This window comes from Gavia stellata, chromosome 6 (assembly GCF_030936135.1).
Source record: "Gavia stellata isolate bGavSte3 chromosome 6, bGavSte3.hap2, whole genome shotgun sequence".
Lineage (NCBI taxonomy): Eukaryota > Metazoa > Chordata > Aves > Gaviiformes > Gaviidae > Gavia > Gavia stellata.
In genome coordinates, this window is record NC_082599.1 from 30491367 (window position 1) to 30511630 (window position 20264).

Below are 20264 nucleotides of genomic sequence, written 5' to 3' on the forward strand. Positions count from 1 at the left end.
AGCCTCAGTATTTTCTGTTCCAAGAAAGTGGATACATTAGGTGAATTGACTTCATTACAAATCAGCTTTTTGCGCTTTGAAATGGAAATACTGAGAAATACTTGGTTGTCTTCATCCCTTCATGAACCATGGGAGCCTGCCTACATTGCAGAACAAGTATGACGCCTTCATGGCAGTTTGAGCAGGCACAGTGAACTGCTGCTTCCTTCATACTTTTCAAACATAAAGCAATACTTCTTAGGCAAGCAAACTCCAGGATCATATAATCTAGTAGACTTCAATTGACTGGTGGTGACTTCTGAATTTCAGAATCAGAATTCACATCTTCACAATGCTCTGTGAGGAGCTTGCTTCACATCTTCTAGCACCAAAAAACTTCATTAAGGAAGCCTACCATTGGTCAGAAGTAAAGTCAGATTGCTCTTTTCATAAAGCATTCCAGCTAGCTGTAAGTAGCCAGTCTTGCATTTGAAAGTGGTATTTCAGTGGAGACACTCAGGAGGAATATACCCAGGGCTTTCTTAAGTGCTAATTTCTTAGACCACGTATGCTTGAGTGTGCTTCTCAGAGACTGAAAAAAATTATTAACTGCAGAGTATCTACTGCTTGATTTTGCAGGGCTTGATAGATCACTGCTTTATAAACGTTAATGTAGAAAGCAGGAGAATGATGCACAAGCCAAACTATTGAGGAGATATGGCCTTTCATTTATTTGGACAGGCATGACATTTTGGTGTCAATTGACTCTTCTTATCCTTTCCTGCTGCAGGTTATGAAATCATATGCCCTAAGGAAAGGAAATTCAATTATGCATTTAACATTTTTGGATTAGTGGGGAATATGCATCTGGCATGGTGAAAGCAGGATGGTTTTATCTATAAAATTTAGTTAGAAAAATTATCTCAGTTGATATAAATATGATCAGAACCTTCTGTATTCCTCAGAAAATCTGTAACACTTGAGACAAAGGCTGCTATTATCACTGTTAGAATCTAAATCTTTTTTCAGAGTGATGAAACATCAATGTGATGGGAGTTCTAAAATATTTAAAAGTTTGGCTTATGAAAGTGATGATAGAAATCTGTCACTGTGTCTAAAAAGCATTTAAGCTGATGTAACAGCTTACCAGCAAATAGACCGGTACAATGTGACTTGAGTTCTCTGCTCCACCCCATCTCAACACCACTAAAATTTTTCAGTTTTTGACAGTTCCTTTTGCATGAAAAGACTGGAAGCTTAATTTTCCAGGTATAGAAGAAAAATAAGATAAAGTACTGGAATGAGTAGTGACTGGATGCTGCTACGCGAGGATTAGTGATTTAGTCATGGACTAGTTCTCTTCCCAAAGGAGAGAATAAGGACTGAAGTCTTGCAACTGCTGTTATTGGTTATGGAATAGACAGGTGGACTGTCATTTAAAACAAACAAACAAAGAAAAAAATGAACACATAGTCAGTTGGAAAATTAATTTCTGTGTTGTGTTGTATCATCTGAAATGTTTAATTTTTAGACTGCCAGTCACTCCTGGTGAGGTGGATAAAGTATGTTGCTCAACAGAATAAACCTGAGGTTAAATATTGTTTCATATATTCCCTATCAGAAAAAAGGACTCCTGGCTTAAAAGGTCTTTATGACAGATGACTGCGTTGAAAATTACATTTATCAGTGAAATATTCAGTGCTATGTCAACCATTACAAAATGGACACCATAGATGGTCGTTTTCTGGTTGGAACAGATTGCCGTAGTCCCTAAACATGCTTCTAATTATTTAGAGAGAGAGAGACTGCTGCCTGTTTCAGATTTTCCTCTTGGATTCTCTTAAATATCAGATTAGAGGAAAAATTATGATTCAGAACTTAAAAAAAGCAAAACAACTGCCAGATATTTCTTTGCTAAGAAAATCTCCTCAGTCACCCCACCTTGAACATATCTGTAAGTGGTAAACGGTTATTTCTACCTTATTCTTATACTAAGAGAAGATGGTCTTTTAAGGAAGTAGACAGAGAACAGGAACAAAGAAAAAAGAGCTTGTGTCTAAAGAAAAGGATATCAAGAAGCTTTTAAGCATTATCCTAAGGATCTTCAGGATCTTTCCTGATTAAAAAGATGAGAATTTTGTGAAGTGGACTGTGAAAGCTAGAAGGGAACAAGCCTGAAGACGGTGAAACATCCACCAAAGGGTGAAGTTCTACACATGTTGAGAAAAAGAAAATAGTTTGTGGGAGGAAAGTGGCACGGCCTTGAGACATGTTATTTTCACCTGCTTTTGTCTAAAGCTATCAGCTCAAAACCAAACAACCCAATGGGCATGGAGAAAATTCTCTTTTATTCTTTGTATCAGTGGTTAAGACTTGAAAAAATATATTTGGGACTTTACCCAAGAAGTAAGGGAGGGCTGTGTTGCATTTAATGAAACTATTCAGACAAAATAAAAATCTTAGCTCTCACCTCGATCACTCAGAGAAACAACAGGAAAAAGAGAATCACAGATACAGCCTGTATTTTTACATAAGCCAGGAATGCAAATCCTTTTCATTAAACAAGAATACTAGCTTATTGCTGAGAGCCAGTGAAGGCAAAATGCAGTTCAAATCACCTTGGAAAGAATATTGCCAGGAAATGTATTTTCCATTTTCTTGGGTCATCTTCTTCTTCCTTCCTGCACAATTTTGTGCTTCTACCAGCTTAACTTTGAAATATCCTATATAAACAAAATCCTTATATCTTGGGAGAAATTGTAGAAATTATTAAGGAACAATTTACCTTTCTGTGGAGAAGTGTGTAAAACTGACAAGTTTGGCTATGCAAAAGAAACTGCATTAAGAAAATGCTTGTTTCACAAATGGTAGAAAATACCATTTCCTTTTTGCCAGCAGTAGCCAGTTGAAGACTTAGCATGGATCCCCTGACTACAGAATTAACTTGAGTTACCTACCCTTGGCATATATTTGCCATGTTTTCCCACTGTGAAGGGAAGTAGGAGATCTTCAGTTAGGTATTGAAGGCTGTTAGAGTGAGCTGCCAGCGAGCTCTGGCAACCAATTCACTTGCGTTGTGCTTTCTGCAGTTTCTGCAGAAGTTGTGGGACTGAGTTGTGGGACTGTAATGCATTAGTTTATTGATATCTGCTTTTAATATGGGTAGGTATTGTTTTCTTTCTCTTGCTCCTGCTCAAGGCATAAGTTAAAGACAGAGGCCTCTATGAATAGATACTAGTTTGGCTAGGATAAAAAGGTATGTGGCACTGAATATTGTGATGGGAGTATCTTAGTGGTATGCTTTCATCATGTTTAAGTTACTGAAAGATTGTTGGGTTTTTATTTTTGATTTAAATACCTGGTCAATCTCACCGCGCTGACAGAAAGTCTGGCATCACATCCACAAGCAATGAGCAGCAACATTATGTTGCCTTTGAGTCTTCAATGGACCCAGAGCTTCTGCAAGGGAGACACAGTGACGTTGGTTTTCTGGCCCTTCTTTGCCGGGACACATAGGTGACAAGCCGCTGGCGTCCACTAGTGTCTGTCGTTTTCAGGACGTTGTCCAAGTTGTTCCCTGTGGTTAATCAGTCTAAGAAAGAAAAAACAAAAGTAGCAATGTTCATTGACTAGGAAATTACTGTTTTCCATGGCAGTGAAATATGCATAAGGGTTTCCTAAACAGGCTCCTGTCTGCTGTGGGGCAGCTGTTTAAGGTACGCATGGGTGCTTTGGCCTATAGAAAAGAGGAGATAATACCTGCTAATGAGGAAGCTCTTGCTGAACAAGGTAGCTTAAACACTTATGGGCTACACCAGCAAAGTTCTTAATGTCGTAATAACCTACAAATCCGAGCTATTCAAGTTAGGGTAAGTGTTGCAATCAATTATTGTGGCTTTCAATAGAGTGCCTGTTCCTCTTCTTTTTGTCAGCCTTAGCCTCTTACCTGCCTTGTTGAGTCCTGTCTTGATGTCTGATAATTATATCTGGTTATAGCTAGTTCTGAGTGCTGGTTCATGTGAAGCTATCTGTGGGTTAAACTTCTCAATTAATGAGGGGCAGACTGTGCGGGATTGGATTACCGCCTGGATTAGATTTCTAAAGCAATTCATTTCCAGGCATCCTCTTTCAGTATTTTCACTACACTTTGGTCTATATTAAGGTGAAAATTGGATTAAAAGGACAAAGCGTGAAGTCATTTGCTGAAGCAAACAGAGTGTTAGTGCCAAATTTTGTATAAAAGGATGCTGCTGAAAGGACTCTCTTCTAATCCACGGAGAATCCCTCTACCTCTGAGTTTAAGGACTTCATTTCCAAATACAATGCACAGGGGGTACATAAACCCCTGTTAAACAGTTCATTTTGTGCATTCATCTCTTGTTTGTTTATGGTATTAAAAATGTTGTTTTCAGCCTGGAACAATCCCATTCATGCAGAAATCACTTTGTAAATGTAAATACTGTATTGGTGACAGCTCTGTTCAGAGCAAGTATTTTAACCTGTTGGGCAGTATCAATAGCTCTGCTCCTTAATTAAAGTTTTAAATATATGAAAGAAACTGCCTTTGATTTATCTCCGTGAAATAAAGATTTTTCAAGAGGAAAAATTGGTTATATAGATAGGCAATGCTTGCTATATCTGAAAATGTTGTGTTGATAGGGCAAATGAATTATTGCTGTTCTTGGATGAAGGGAATGTTGTGTGTGAAACTTCCACTGTCCATTGACTAAACAGCAAAGTTTGGATCGTAAGCACAAGACAGGACATAAACAATACATTTTAAAAATCCAAAATCAGATATTAAATATCCAAAAGTTTGTGCACCCAAAGATGTAATTCTGGGCCACAACCTTAACAATTATCATCACATGATACAAGACAGACTAAACATGAAAGTATATTCACATAAAAGAAACTGATCTAACTCAAGCTGACCACTGCAGCTTTCACAGAGGGGATATTAACTACCACTTAAATGCTATTAGGATCTGGTCTTCCTTGGAGAGCAGGTACTTGTCCTTCTGAAAAAGAGGAATAAACACCTGAATTTCATTTGATCCCGCTGGCTGATGTACTAGTGCTGACTTGGTAGTTACTTCCTTATTTCATTATGTTTTAAAAATTTACTCCATTCTCTTTTCATCATTCCAAACCAGACACCTTTTTTATGCATTGCCTTCTGATTGCTCTCAAAGCGTCTTTCCAATTAAATAATTTCCTGATGAAAAACAAGTTTATATGAAGGAGAACTGTTTTTCATATGCTTTATAGCTTGCCGCATATTATACCATGTTGTGTATCATAAAATTCCAGCTATTAATGGTTGTTTACTTTTCCTAGAGACAAAAAATATGCATCAGAATTTAGAACCAGACAATCGCTTGCAATAACTGCACTCATTTTATGTCTTTTTTGCTGGTTTCAGAAAGAACAGGTGATGTTCTGCACTGGAAAAGTTAATGCTTTTAAAGCCTTCTGTACTTTCTGAATGTAATAACAATGACAGCACTTAGCACTTATATAAATCTTTTCATGCATAGAGCTCCATCCTGACATTGAAAGTATTATTATTCACATTTTACGGATAAGTTCTTTAATGTAGCAGCGAGTTCAATTTCCATGCCCTCCAGGCCGAATACGTATTATAGCAGGGGGACAAATGTCAGAGATTTTAGCCGAGAAATTCCTCATCTGAGTTTCAGACCTTGCTTTACCATGGACGCATGCATTATTAGCTTTATCCTTGTTTCTGTTAGTGACCCTCCTCTAGATTATAAATCCTATTACATACCACTCCTCCATTTCTTCCTTTCCTTCAGTGACATTTTCCAGCTCACTATCCAGAAGTTTTCTCAGCTTTCTCCACACACCATGCTTCATATGGGGAGTTCTCACCTTGACCTCAACTCTGTTTCCCCCACAGAAGCAGACCTCTACAGACTGACTCCATAAGGCCCAGTACTGTTTTGATAAAACATCTGCAATAACTGTCTGGTTTTTTTCTGTCATGTATGGTCAATATATTTGTTCTATAAAGAAATGTAAAATATTTCTATATTAAATAGTTTATAGATATAATTTTGATGATAATCACTTTTTAATTATTCTTCATTTATTAACCATACTTGGCACAAAAATGTGATTGGGATACATGCCTATTATCCTGACCACTTAGCTTTTATTATGTTTTACTTCTTGTCCTTCTCTTCTTTCATTTTTTTTCATAACTGATTTTAGACTCCGCAATATCAGACTCTCCAGATGTGTTTGTACAGTATGTGGCTTGATATGACTTAGCTGGGAATCAGTTTATTAATTGGTATTATAGTTAAATAAATATTATATCAATATATTACAATTTATCAAATTGAACAGCAAAATCTTGGAAGGAGCTAGAGACCTTTCTATATCCAGGTCTTAACAGACATCATTTTGGGGGTTTTGAATGGACAAGGGAAGCAACAGGTAAGAAAATTTTTCAGGTTTTCCTTTTTCAGAACTTACCTCCTGAAATGTTTCCTTGAAAGTAAATGAATTGACAATACTTCAGTCCGGTTCCAGTCACAAATGATTAAGGCCAGTAACTGTCACTGATGTTAGAAGAGAATACTGACAGACAAATGGAAGCACCAATTAATATAGGAAGAATAAGGTCCTTGATTTTTTGGTTTACCAAAATAATAGACAGCATTTGCTGTATTTTCTTCATAGTCTTCATATCCTTAATAATTATTTTAAAATCATATTGTAAGATGAGGTAGTATAGTTACATGTTTGTTTCTAAATTTAAATGCTGATTTAAATGGCAATGCTACAGGCTTTTGTAGTTCTGGATGTGTTGCGTTGTCTAAGGTACCTCTAGGCGAGAGGAAGCAGGCAAAATTGTATCAAATACTAGGTGGTATTTGCCACAGGAGAACATGAGCCTATTTTTTCTACGTAAGCTGTTTTTTTTTTTACTACCTGTTCTGTTCTGTGAGTAAAGGAGACATTCGATGATTATCTTAAATCATCATTAAACAGAAAATAGTCAAATAGTTACTGTCTGATAACTCTTAGAATCATGATATAGGATTCCTGGAGCTCCTGTATGTGCAGAAAGAGAAAATCCAATGAATAAAACCAGACACATAGATTGCAACTAAGTAAAAGGAGTGAATATGTAAGCATGTGCTTGAAATTCTTAGGTAAAACCGACAGTTACAAGAGCAGCTGTTGTACAAGAGCAGAGAGCAGCAACTACCAAAGACCGCTGTGGGGCCATTGCTAACCCTCCGTAAGGTGCTGGGCAGAAACTCTTTAGAGGCAGCTGACTGGCAGCACTAGGATTTCAGGAAAAAATAGCCCTCTGAAAATAGCCTCAACTTCCTCTTAAATGCCCATAATCGAAATGCCATGATTGATCCAGGGGCTGTTTAGATTCAGTGTTCCATTCCAGAGAAGCCTTGTTCTACAGTATGTTTCATACATAACCCCAGTAAATAGTACTGTTCAGTTCAGTGATCATATGAGTTTAATGTAACGATGCATATATATGTGTTTGCAAGTTGTGGCCCTTAATGGTTAAATATTATGTCTTGGAAGCACTGTGTTATAACATAATGGGAGACAAAAAACCTTCTGAGTGAGTAGTCTTGTGAGGAATGGCGTTTAATGAACTTCAAAAGGTACTTCAACAAATTATATTAAGTGGCTTCAGTGTTTTAAGGAAAAAGTAGATAAATAATGATTTATAATGTGAACTCTGTAATGAGCTCTTCTACCATAAATATGCACAACACTAATTAGTTATAGCCAAATTTCCCTAGCTTTGGGAATCTTTTAGAATATAGCTTTTCAGTAATTGATACACATCAAAGTATTTTTTCTCCCACTCTTCTAACAAAGTTAGATGTGATTTATTGGAGGGCGGGGAGAGATGGGAAGCAAGCTGTTGACAAACCACAAGATGGCTTTGATGTACTATAGTGAAACAATAACTTCTAGATTTATCAGAAAGAAATGCACCATGGACCTGTAAGGAGTCTTGTTTGTGGTGACTACCTGCACAGAGGTGAGGTTTGTCAATTAATTTGATTCTAAATTTTTGAAAGGCAATTAATCTTTTTTTTTTTTACAAAGCGCATAAATACTGTTAGAGAAAAAAATTTGGAAGGATATCAGTGTGTGTTTGGAGGCAGATGCTGCTTTGACAGGGCAGGTTTTTGCGAAGTTCATTTTGATGATAGTGTTACCTTAAATGGTGGAACATTGCATTATTTCCAATTGAAAGAGTTTCATCAGATTCTGACTTCAAAAAATTACAGTGAAGCAACATCGCTATCATGACAAATTACCAAAACATTCTTCAGTATACACACTGAATTAAATAACATTTGGCTTTAGAACCTTGGAAATGCAAAGACAAGTGGAGGTTGAAGACAATTCATTCTACTGTTAAACCTAATACATTCGTTTTTTAATTTAGAAGCTGATCAGCTTGAAACTATTGAAACCTTGGTATATTAAATTTTACAATTTTGACTCAACATTGACTATGTGTTGATTACCAGTACATGCTTGATCGTTCAAATACAACTGTTGATCTATTGTTATGAAACAGGACTGTTCAGGCATTGTTACAGTATCAGAACAGTAAGTTCTACCTTCAAATACAGAAATAAAGTCACAATATGAAACCAAACAAATCTACAAGCCTTCCTTTGCCATCAAACCAACTGAATTACAACTTCTAAAGCCATAGATTTCTTGTCTTGTTTGATTTCAGGTCCATAGCCAAATGTTTGGGTTATATTGTCAAATTAAAAGCATGTTTAAACAGCTTGTAAAGGAATGATTTTTGATGTCTGGGTAGGTCTGCAGTGCTAGCGTTAATGTAGTTTAAATGAATGGTAACAGCAGGGAAGGTGTAGGTCTGGGTTGTGAACGTGACGATATGGATGTGGTCCTAGCCTAGAATGCTGTTTTGGGGATTTTATTTACTGGATGTTGAAATCATTGAAATGTCTGTCTAGTTATAGTTGTTGGATTCTGAATTTAAATGTCAGTATGTTTTTGGTGGGACTACTGAAAGGAATTGTGTTTTTTTTTTAAAAATCAAAAGTCTCTTCCATCTCTGATTTCTTCCTCAGTAGGACAGGTTCTATTTGCTGTCATAGCCTATCCTCCATCTACTTCTACAGCTTCGTCCATTTCTATCAGTTTTCTTTGCAAGTTCATGGACTGTGACTAAATATAGGCATTCAGTATTACAACAAATGTAAAGCCATTTTTACAGCATTTACTTATATCACATTTTGGAAAATAGGTGACTATAATAAGGGACTTTGCTGTGTCATTCAGACTCTTATGTCATCATATTAATGCCATCTTTTACGCCTTGAGCCTGAACAGAATTTCATGGCTGTACTCAGGTGAAATGTTCTGATGAAATATAAAAGAAAGGAGAAAAAAAAAGCTTCTGAATTGTTAGCTGTCACATTATAGCAATATTTTCATGAATTCACAAGTTATTAAAATTATAATACAGCAGTCAGTATATTTTTTTTCTAACTAAATATGCATTTTCTTTCATCATAAGGAAAGAAAAAACTTTGGTTATGCTTTTTACAGTAATTTAATTAAGCATTTCCTGTAAGTTCATTTCAGTATCTATCATGGCTCACTGAAGTTGGAATTCAGTATAGAATGGTAGATTAATTGCCCCTTGTCTTCAATGAACTAAGAATCCTAAATATGCAGAGTCATGAAATTTAATTGTGTTCCTCAATTGCTTATTCAATGCTTTGGAAGCCTGAATCAAGAAATACTGAAGAAGAGGGCCAAAGGTTGTTAAATGTAGCGAGTAACACAGATTTTGAACTTTACTTAATGAACCGAGTGTTTATTACTATGAAATAAATGCACCATTTAAAGAATTATGGTGGAAACGTAAAACATTAAAACTCTTAATTAATTTTGGTCAGAAGCATGCAATGCACTCATTTTTCCTAAAACATTTTTATGGGTCTAGATCTTCTCTGTTACTGAAATAAATTTTTTCCTTTTGTATGGTAGTACTATCTTTTTCCATTAAAAACATGTACTTCAGTGATGTTTAGAGTGTCTTTCAGCTGCCTTCGAATATAGGCAGCACTTCTTGATTGTAGCTTACAGAATTGTTTTTATATAACTCAGTTGTGCCTACTTTTCTATTTAATGTTGTTAATAATTTTGGAAACCAAGAAGGTTGAGACCTCTTGATAAAAGGCTGTCTATAGCCAAACTTATTTGTGAAAAGAGTTAAAACATGAAAAAAAATCTTCAGCTATGGTTTTGTAACTACCAAGATACATGTATAGTCTTACAATTGAGCAGTTAAAAATTAGCCAATTTGGTTTTTTTATTAAATAGTACTTAGAAATAAAATCATTCAAAAGAGCTATTAATTCCTTATTGTTGGCCTGAGTACCTTTTGTTCTCATGTAGCTATTGTAAAAAGAAGCCATTTTATTTCTCAGTATCAAGAATACAAACATGAAGCAGTTTTGCTTCTTATAATTTAGTAAATGTAAATATAGTGGGAATATAACCATGAATATTTAAAATCATCTTGATTTGATTAGAACATGCATTTCTAGGCTATGGAATATTATTCTGTAGTAGTATTGTGAGTATACATAAGTGGAACTTTTCTGTTCTAATTTATAATTTATAAAAATAATTACTACATTGCCACGTAAGTAGAAAATGCTATTGTGGTTTCCATATATATGTTTGTATATACACAGATGTAAGAATTATCAGAGTGACAAATGTGCCTTAGAAAGGATCTTAATTGGGACAGTGTCAGACTTGAAGGCTTGAGAACTAACGCAGGGTACACTCTGAGACCAGGGTGGAAATTAAGGAGGCCCGTCCCATACAGGCCCAGTACATCCTGTTAAAGTTGCTTTTCATCTATTTCTTGGTTGATGTTTCAGGTTTGTGATATCTGAGCATTTATAGATAGTCTAAAGTTTATAAACCTAAACATTTAAAGACTCCAATTGTTAAAGAGAAAACATTTCTTCTGAGTTCTTCAAGGAGAACCAGCTGAACTTGTAAAACAATGGTTGGGTTTCAAACACCACCTGCCTTCAAGAGCATCCCAACTGTAGTGGCAGTCAGCCAAAAGGGCCACTCAGTGGAATGGTTGCCTCCTAAAAAGGAGAAAAACAGATGGAGGATTTGAAATCTGGCATGAAATTCCACTTCTATACTAAGCATTAAATGAAATTTGACTGTAAGGGCTCTTGCAATGGTACATTTATCTGTATAATCAGAATTAGAGACAAGGAAATAGAAAATACAGAACATTGACAAACATTTCGAAAAGACTTAAAGTTCTCGTACCAGTGCAAGTTAAAGGAAAGAGTTCGTGATAAACATGCAGCTGCTTGTAGCTTCTTAAGAGGAGCTTGAGGATAAAAATAGTTCTCCTGGTCTTGCATTGCCACCTAGAGCACCATGCCAGGTACTGCATCGGTGAAGGAAGCCTCCGACAGTTAAACGTTGCTCTTTTTACTGAACAAAATGGGGTGGAGAGCTGCTTCCAGTTAATTGACCTCACGTTTACTTACATTATAATGTACTTACATTATACTGTAAGTTTTATGTACCAGATCAGCAGAGATTTCATTGTAGGAATTTGGTGGACTTTGACAGTAAGACTTAATGGAGATGTGCATTGAAAGGTACGACTGTCAGCTTGCCAGGGGTCCCAGAGGGGGCATTTTCTTGATGACTGCTTCAGAATACTTCATGAAGCAAATGTCAAACTTGTCAAGGCTGTCACTATGAAAATGGTCCATGTAGCAAGGGTCTCCTTTTCTTGGGAAACAAACAGCTGCCTTATCACTGCAGAGCTACGGTGACAGAAAACTGTCATCTATCACAAGAAGTTTAGATTTGCTTCTAATATCCATTGGTAAAGAACTGTTCCAGTTGTACTCTGTATTTTTGCACCATTCTTCATTATAAGGGTTGTCAGTAATACATTTGAAGAAGATAGCATAGGCTTTGGAAGAAAAATAACTTTTGAATTTTAGTGCTGGATGCTCACCTTTTGCTGATTTAACAGGGAGACTGATTGAACTCCCAGTTTTTAGCCCCAAAACTCCTTTTCCTCCAAATTTGGCCTGTGACATTGGAAAGCTAGACTTTAACATACACAAAGAAAAGCTCTCGTACTTTCTGGAGTCCCTTTTTTCTGCTATATTTTTAAAGAGTATTAGAAGTATTTTTACCTACTTCCAACTGGTGTTTTGCTAGCTAGAGTCTGTGAGGCAGGAGTTGAAATACCAGCTGGATGCCCTCACTGGAGCTTAGTATATTAGTCATATTACAGCTCTTTTGGGTTAAGATACTATGAAAAGTAATAGTATCTGAATTTGATCCTCAGCGTTTTTGAGATGATATTTCTAGTTTATGTGATAGCATAGAGAACCCATTAGTCATCCCTCATTATCGTAGGATATTTTTGTGTTTTGCATAGTTTCTTACTATTCAGATGTTCATTTACATCATACTGTAATGTATAGCTGTTTATTAAGTTTAGAATATGGGTTACAGTTTGCAAAGCTCACAACAGCAGGTTTGTATTATTAAGTATACCTTTGTAATGCAACTTTAGAAATTACAGGTGTGGTGTAATGCACCAATCTGTGAATTGGTGCATTTCCTAGCACAGTTAATTGAGATGTGATCTGTTCTACATGCAGAGTAGTATCAGATTCCCTGTAGAGTTAAGAATTGTCTAATTCACTGTCATCTTCCAGATTTCATATCATTAACTAATGGAATAAAAAGAAATTCTCAGATATTTTGAATTAAATTGGCTGGAGAGAGAAAAAAAGAGAAAGGGACACCCCAAACCCTATTTATTTACTTATTTTTCATGCCAGGGGATTATTCTGGAATAATTACTACAAAATTAACTTTCCACGTGGGACTGGTTATTCTCTGCTCAGAGCACCATTTGTAGTTGACCTTGAACATGCTTTCAAAGGGGATGAAGTGCTTTCAAAGGGGATGAAGTTATATGACAGTCTCTCTCAGATCAAAATTTTCAGAAATAAGATCTTAAAAGTCAGCTTCTTACCTTTAGTTTTTGGCACCTAAAGCCATCTAATCTTGAAGTATTCCCATTAACTTCAGCAGAGCTATTGAATGCTCAATACTTCAATAAAAATTCACAACACATTTAGGTGGCAGATTGTAGGGTCTCAGTTTCAAATTCTTGGCCCTGTTCTGTTACTGCGGCCCATAAATGCTCAGCTACCAAGTGTAGACTGAGTAGTTTGAAGGAAGAGATGTCCGTAGGTCATTTGAAGACATCTGTATAACATCCAGAGGAACCTTTAATCCAATACCTTGTTTCCATCAGGGAAAAGGAGGGATGCCTGGGGAAAGGATGTAGGAAAAAAGATGATGTGGAAGGTCCATCAGTCCATCAGCATCATCAGGACGCTGATGAGGTGTCCAGCCATCAGTGGCTTAAGGAGCTACTAAGCTGACATTTCAATTCAGGGTGTTGGGTTTAACAGCACTTTATAAAGCACTTCGTACTTTTCCTTATCACTGTTGGTTTTGTAAATCTGAAAGAATGACAAATCCAGACTAGTAAAATTCATTCAAGAGGAAAATAATCTTTGGGCTGTTAAATGCACTTTTTCAGTAAGAGTAGTAATACAGTCTTGAGGGCTTCACTTCCCTTTGCTACTCTTACAAGTCACCAGATCTGTGTTGATGCATCTTTTAGGTGAGTGTGTTCAAAATTCGCTGTATAATATTCGAGCCTATGGTTGTCTGTAGTCAGAAAAGATACAGAGAGAAGTTTGATTTGTGACGTCTGCTAGCAGAAACTACTTTGATCGTTGAACATTTTAACATCAAAATGACTGTCCTCAGTTTCAGAATTTTTAGGACAGAAAGCACTAGACAGTAGAGTCATAGGTGGCTGGAAGCAAAATAAATAATAACATAAAATAGAGATGTGAGACATTAATAGAAATAATGTGAACTGCATTTCTGTGAAACAGAAACTGGAATTCAGTATTTCATCTGATATGTAGCCACTGGTAATACCAACTTTACACACTGCCATCATGGACTGTTTTTTAACAGATAACATGAAAATAAAAGGTTTGCCTTTGCTATCCGTCAGAATTAAAAGCATTATAATGATGATAATGATAGCTGGCAATTAGTAAACCAAATATATTAAATATGTTTAATCTGCAGTTTGTTTGGCATAATTTCTTGATAATTAGGCTATATAGGCTATTTAGCTGAAAATTCGAGCATTATTAATGACATTAGAAACTCTAACCAATTCAGTATTCTGTGTGCAATCATTGGGATGCATCTTGGGCTATTTAAAAAAAAGATAAAACATTTTATAGAAATTTTGCATTGTCAGCAAACTGAAAGAATAGTGAGTCTTCACGTTGGAGTATAGTTAATATGTGTGCTCTAAATTGCCAGATCAAATCATTCCTGAGTATACTAGCAGTGATATTGCACTTCTTATAGGAGTTCACGTCTCAAAATTTTCTGATAACTTTCAGTCATTCGTAAGTTTGCCATTCTCAGCCCACTGCTGTAACTTTTTTTCTGGCAGAAAGCTGCATGGGTGCCAGAACTTGTGGTTCATACTTTCCAGTGTCCCCCGCCAATCATTTCTGCCATCTTTTTTGTGCTGGCACTGTTGTTAATGCGGTAATGCACAGGTCTGGGAACTGATCTGGCTGAAGACATATCTGACACAAAAAAACGTTTTCTCCCCTTGATAAGTCATACTATGAGAAAGATCAACCATCATTACTCTGCATTTTGCACAGCAGTCACCCATGTTCAGAGATACTAAACTTAGATTTCTGTTTCAAAATAAAATGTGATTTTCTGTTCTTGGAAAACAGAGATGGAGTAAAAGTGTCTCCACAAAATCAAGATGTCCTATGTGGAGCATGGTTTAATACAATACTATTCAGAAAGCTTTTGTGCATAAAAATATCAAAATAACAAAAAATAACAAAATACCGGTTAGGGACCTGGATGACTTGAGTGTGGGAATCTGCCCACATAAGTCCAGTTTATACTCTGCTGGTAGATTTTACCTGTTCGACTATGTTTTACCTGGTTGAAGCAACAGGAGATGAACATAGGAAGGAGTATTGGTACTGCAAAATATCCCAAAGCGGATGCTTCCATCTTGAGTATTTGCACAGAGCAAATCCTGGACATTTCTGCATCTAAGAAAACATTGATCACTGTAGCTGCTGCTGTAACCTAGGAAATCTGCCAGAGAGCAAGCATGACCTTATGAGCACAGAATTAAAACATTTCAAGCCTACACAAAGCCAGAAAATTCTGTTACAAAACCTCTTTGACTGGATAAAACCCTTTTGTCCGCAAAAAATAGACTTGGGAAGCTGCTGTTCAGTATTGAGCCTAATATCCCTTCACCCTCTTGTAGTCCTCAGTGAAGGTATGGCCCTGTAGTCTCTGAAATTTCTGCATGCTCCCTCTATTAGGGGAGGAAGGACTAAGCAATATGTCAAGTGTGCTGGGAAAAGAATGTGTGTGTAGGGTTTGTATTCTCTGTATGAGGGAGTACAAGTCAGGACATTGGAATAATGGCAGGTTGTGTGCTAAGGAGGTGGATTAGTTGCCATTGAGGTCAGTAGGGATACAACTTCTGTAGGTAAGGACCTTCAGAAACATGCAGATTTGCTGTTCCTTTATTAACAAGTTCTTCATGAATGAACATGTCTGTTTTTCTGTAGCAGCCAAGAGTTTCTGTGGGTGGCTTTTTTATTCAGCGATATTCTTCGTCACTTGTAAGCAGTACATCTAAGCTTAGTTACACACTGTGTAACTTTTTCAGTGCCTAGCCTATCCCCAGAAGGAGGGAGGATTTAGAAGCAGAATGGTTTGGGGTGTGTGTTTCTTTAATAGAACAACTAGCTTCTCAATTTTATTTTAGTGTTGTGTAACATAATACAAGACCACATTTTTTAAAATGAGATTTTCCATTGCTATTCTATTTTGTGCTGCCCATGTGATCTTCCTATATATTTTGTACCTCTAAATCTTTGTCATACTTATCCTTACAAAACACCCTTTGATGGTGAAAGGAGGACTAGGATGCAAAAAGATAAAGTTATTTTCCTAGAAGAACGAAGGTGCTGTTTTAAAGCAGGAAACTACACCCTGGGTTCCTGGGTCCCACCTAATGTCCCTGACATTTCCTTTCTCTCAACTTTTGACTTGTGGTGAGTGGTGTTACGGCAGCCAGGACGCTTCTTCATTCCCAAATGTCTATTTATTTCTTCTCCTTTGTGTTTTTGCAATGAGGAAGATTCTCTGTATATTGAATTAAAAAGCAGGCAAGAAAACTGGCCATACTCTGAATGTCTGGTAAGGACTATTCATGATGCGATGGGTTACAAGTTGCCTTATAAAACAGTTTTCTCAGTCTTCCATAATTTGTACTTTGGAGGTCACAGTTTTGTACTGGACACAAAATAGTATCTGTTCCTACGGAAATGGGCATTATGATGTCACTTCATTTTTTCAACGAGAACCAGAGAAACCTGTAGTGAATTATGAGCCCTACTCTTGCAGCTGAAGCTGTAGAATATTGTAAGCATGCTGCTGCCTGACATGCTCGTGTTTCCTATTTTAGACCTGACTGATCTTCAGATAACATATGGTGGTACAAGTAATTGGAAAATTGGCAGACCTGTCAAGAAAATATGCTAGATGGGACAAAAATACAATGCTGCAGCACATAAAGTGTCTCTGAAGTTAAATTTATTGTCTTTTATCAAATGGTGAAGTAAATGTATCTGGTCTCAAAAATATGAAATATTTTTCAATGGCAGATGCTTTTCAAAAGTAATTTTTAGAACAATGATGAAAGTTCTTGCATTTGAAAGTAATTTAGTGGAAACCTCTGGTCAAGAACAAAGGAACGGTGTGTAATATTGTCTGCTGCAGACATTTTAATATCTTGTAATCCATGTACGGTTTAGTAATTTCTTTATGTAACCATCCAGTAAATTGGTCAGTGAAATATTTACTCATTACATTATTTTTCTACTGTAAATATAGGTGATTAGACTTATTTAAATTCCTTATCATTTTTATTTCAACTCTTGAGCAAAATCAAATGCTTGAATAAATGACATTTTTTGCTTATTTTTATGCTTATTGTTCAGGCAAAAGATGACAAAAGTCTGTACAGAATTTATACATATGCATAAGCACAAAAAGTGTACTTCTTCAATAAGTTGATTAATGTTCAGGTTTTCATTTTCTTTTACAGGAAGATGAAGATGAAGCTGAGGCAGGAAATCCATCTCAGGAACTGAATTTGGAACAGAGAAAATCAAAAAAATAAGAGATTGCTGTCTTGTTTGAAATATTTGCAAGTTGTGTAACAGTGGTTATAGTTTCTCATTGTAAAATTAACAAAAAAAGTTCTCAATAAAGTCATTGAAAATTAAATTCATGCTGCACTGGGGAATTAATTAAGTAGCTCCTGGTGATATTCTTGATTGCATTAAAAGCTGAATTATCAGAACTAAGCACCATACCAATAAAATTCTAAAAGCTTTTTGAACACAGTATAGAAAGCTGATGGGTTATTCATCACTAATAGCATTTACTAAGCAAACAGGTCAATTTTTTTTTTCCTCGACAAAGCAATTTTATCCTTAAAGGATAGTTATAACTCAAGACATATTTTGGTATTTCTGAGTAAGAGCTTTGATGCTTAAAAGTTAGATAAATATGTTCTACTAAATGAGTTCTGGAATTTCTTCTGATCAGTGATTAAAATAAATGTTGCTGAGGACTGGGTGGAGGCAAGGATTTTTTGGTATGTACAGGGAGTTTTCCTAAGTAATTGGTTTTACGTGGTTGTAAATAATTTTCTTCCATGTAAACCTTTTCCACTTTCACGTGATCATTGTCTCCTAATGAATGTCATGCTTTTGTCTTGATTAGGCCATCCTACACAGGTCCAATTTCTTCATACCAATCTTTCCACTCTGACAGAATAAAATAACTTCTTGCTATGTCATTAGACCATTAAGTGAGTAGTGAAAATTTAAAATAAAAACTCCGTCTTCCTGTACTCATCATTTTGATTTCCGATTTACCTCTGCTTTTTAGCCTGTGCAGGCCAGTAAATGGGAAGGTTAGTACAAGAAACTCAGATGTAGGTTTATAGCCCAATAGTTTCACAGGTTGCAATGAAGAAACCAAAAATCTTACTGTTTCTGTTTTAGGATTAGAGCAATACTCACTGAAGTACTGTGCATGAAGTTTATCTTGCTCTAGGACAAATGAATCGTCTGCAATTGAAAAAGTTCACCTCTTTTCCCACTCTTCCATATTTTTACTGTTACTCTGTATATTGAGTGTTAAATCAGATTGTAAATAGTATTCATCTTCAATTTTATCCTGTCTGTATAAATTATTGTTTCAGATATTTTAAAAATGACATGCTTGTGCTTAAGCAGTATCTTTTATAAATTCTTTTCTGGTTCATGAGGTTCAAATGTGTGTAGCTCGTGGACAAATTTCAATCACAATTACTCTACAGGAGTTTAATAACACTAAATCTCATTTTAACGAATGCAGCTATCATGTAAATTAGCATATAAAATAAATTCAGCATTGGTCCGTTTGGTGCAAATCAACCACTGTAGCCATCTCAGAAAGGAGGGGGAATATGATTTTGACTTCACTGCACTGGAAGAGACAGATTTAGGAAAGACAGAAGCACAGATTTACCACGCAGGACCTTATGGACCATTTTCTACACAGTGGTGTGTAGGATCACAGGGGAGACGAGAACGAAGTGAATGTTTTTCCTTTTTTTCAGGCTAACCCAGAAAGCCAAAGTCAGCTCTCAGAGCTTAGTACTCATCAGGATCTGAAGTAGGGGCAGGGTTGCCATTGGAAAGGGATGAAAGGCCTCTGAATTTCAAAGGACAGGAAAGCAACTTACAAGAAAAGGTGAGAAAATGAGGTTTCACACAGGGCTTACACAAAGGTAGGATAATGGCAGGGGGAGTTACGGGCTGGTATGGACTATGGCAGTGTCTTAGCCTCTCTGCCTGCTCCCATCCCATGTGCACTTGGCGTTTAGGTTTATCCACAAAAATTATCCTATCCGAAATTAGCAGATAGGATCTAATTCGTGCAAAATAATCTATTTCTGTTCTGTCCATGGCAGCAGGTTTGTCCTTTTGCTGTGAGTCTAAGCTCTGTGACAGCCTGGGACTGTACGGGTGCATAAGATGAGAAAGGTGGTTATTCGGTGTTCAGGTTTTGTATGAAAATATATTACTCTCCAATATATTAGCTCTCAAACACCTGAGTGAGAAAAATGGTACAGACATTGAAAGATACAGAAGCTTCCATTTGATGCATAACGCTGATGAGCTTAAAAGGAGTATTTCTGTGTCTTTCCTAAATTCTTAAAAATTTAATGTGAAAGTACAATGACATAAATGATACTTCTAGTTAACTCCTTTTTCAGAAATCCAACGTAAGTCATCAGAAGTCTACAGTCAGTGTTGATAAATAGAAACCAGTCACTTGGTTAAGTTATTTAATTCAAAATTCAAACACCAGAGTTTAGAGATTTTCACTGCAAAATAATAATAATCAGCACTGTATCATAATCATATGGGTTTGAGCTGAAGTGAGACAAATGTGACTGAATCAAAAGGCAGTCCTAACTTTATCCCTTCCAGAAAAATGGAGGAGACCTATTTAATGACTTGTATGTAGACATTTTTACTAAAGAGAGGGGTGTTTAACTGATAAAGATCAAATAAAGACTATACGGAATAGGTGACTTTCTTTCCTTTATCTTGATTCTGATCTAATTAAAATTTGAATTGATTTTTTTGTATATTCTTGAGTTTTCAGGCTACCAGTATGAATTTCATTTTCCTCATCCATTTTTTTCTCAGTTTCCAGAGGTTTTTTGTATACAACGCACTGGGTAAAGCAGATGAGTGCAACAGTCCTACACGACTAAGACACAATGCTTCTGAGTGTTGCTCTTCATCAGAATTAAGTTGAAAACCTTATGCAGAATATTGTGTCTTTTATTAAAGGTATGCCCACGCTGCAGTCAAACACAAACCAGCTTGGATACTGAAAGCAGCGTAGCTCCTGTGGGGTGAAGCTCGAAGCTTATCTGAAGATGCTTAAAGGCTAACTTAGAGATGGGATGAGCA

At 36.3% G+C, this 20264-nt stretch overlaps 1 protein-coding gene across 3 annotated transcripts in view; it reads left to right on the forward strand.

Moving 5' to 3' along the window:
• The window catches only part of PHF14 (PHD finger protein 14), a 170410-nt gene extending 152984 nt beyond the window's left edge, over window positions 1–17426 (forward strand). For 2 of the 3 annotated variants that reach the window (XM_059818512.1, XM_059818514.1), the window contains one exon: window positions 17330–17426. In XM_059818512.1, the coding sequence (XP_059674495.1) occupies window positions 17330–17404 (75 nt within the window). In that variant the 3' untranslated portion in view covers window positions 17405–17426. The remainder of the gene's footprint in view (window positions 1–17329) is intronic. The other variant, XM_059818513.1, reaches the window with a different exon arrangement.
• Window positions 17427–20264: the final 2838 nt, after the last annotated feature.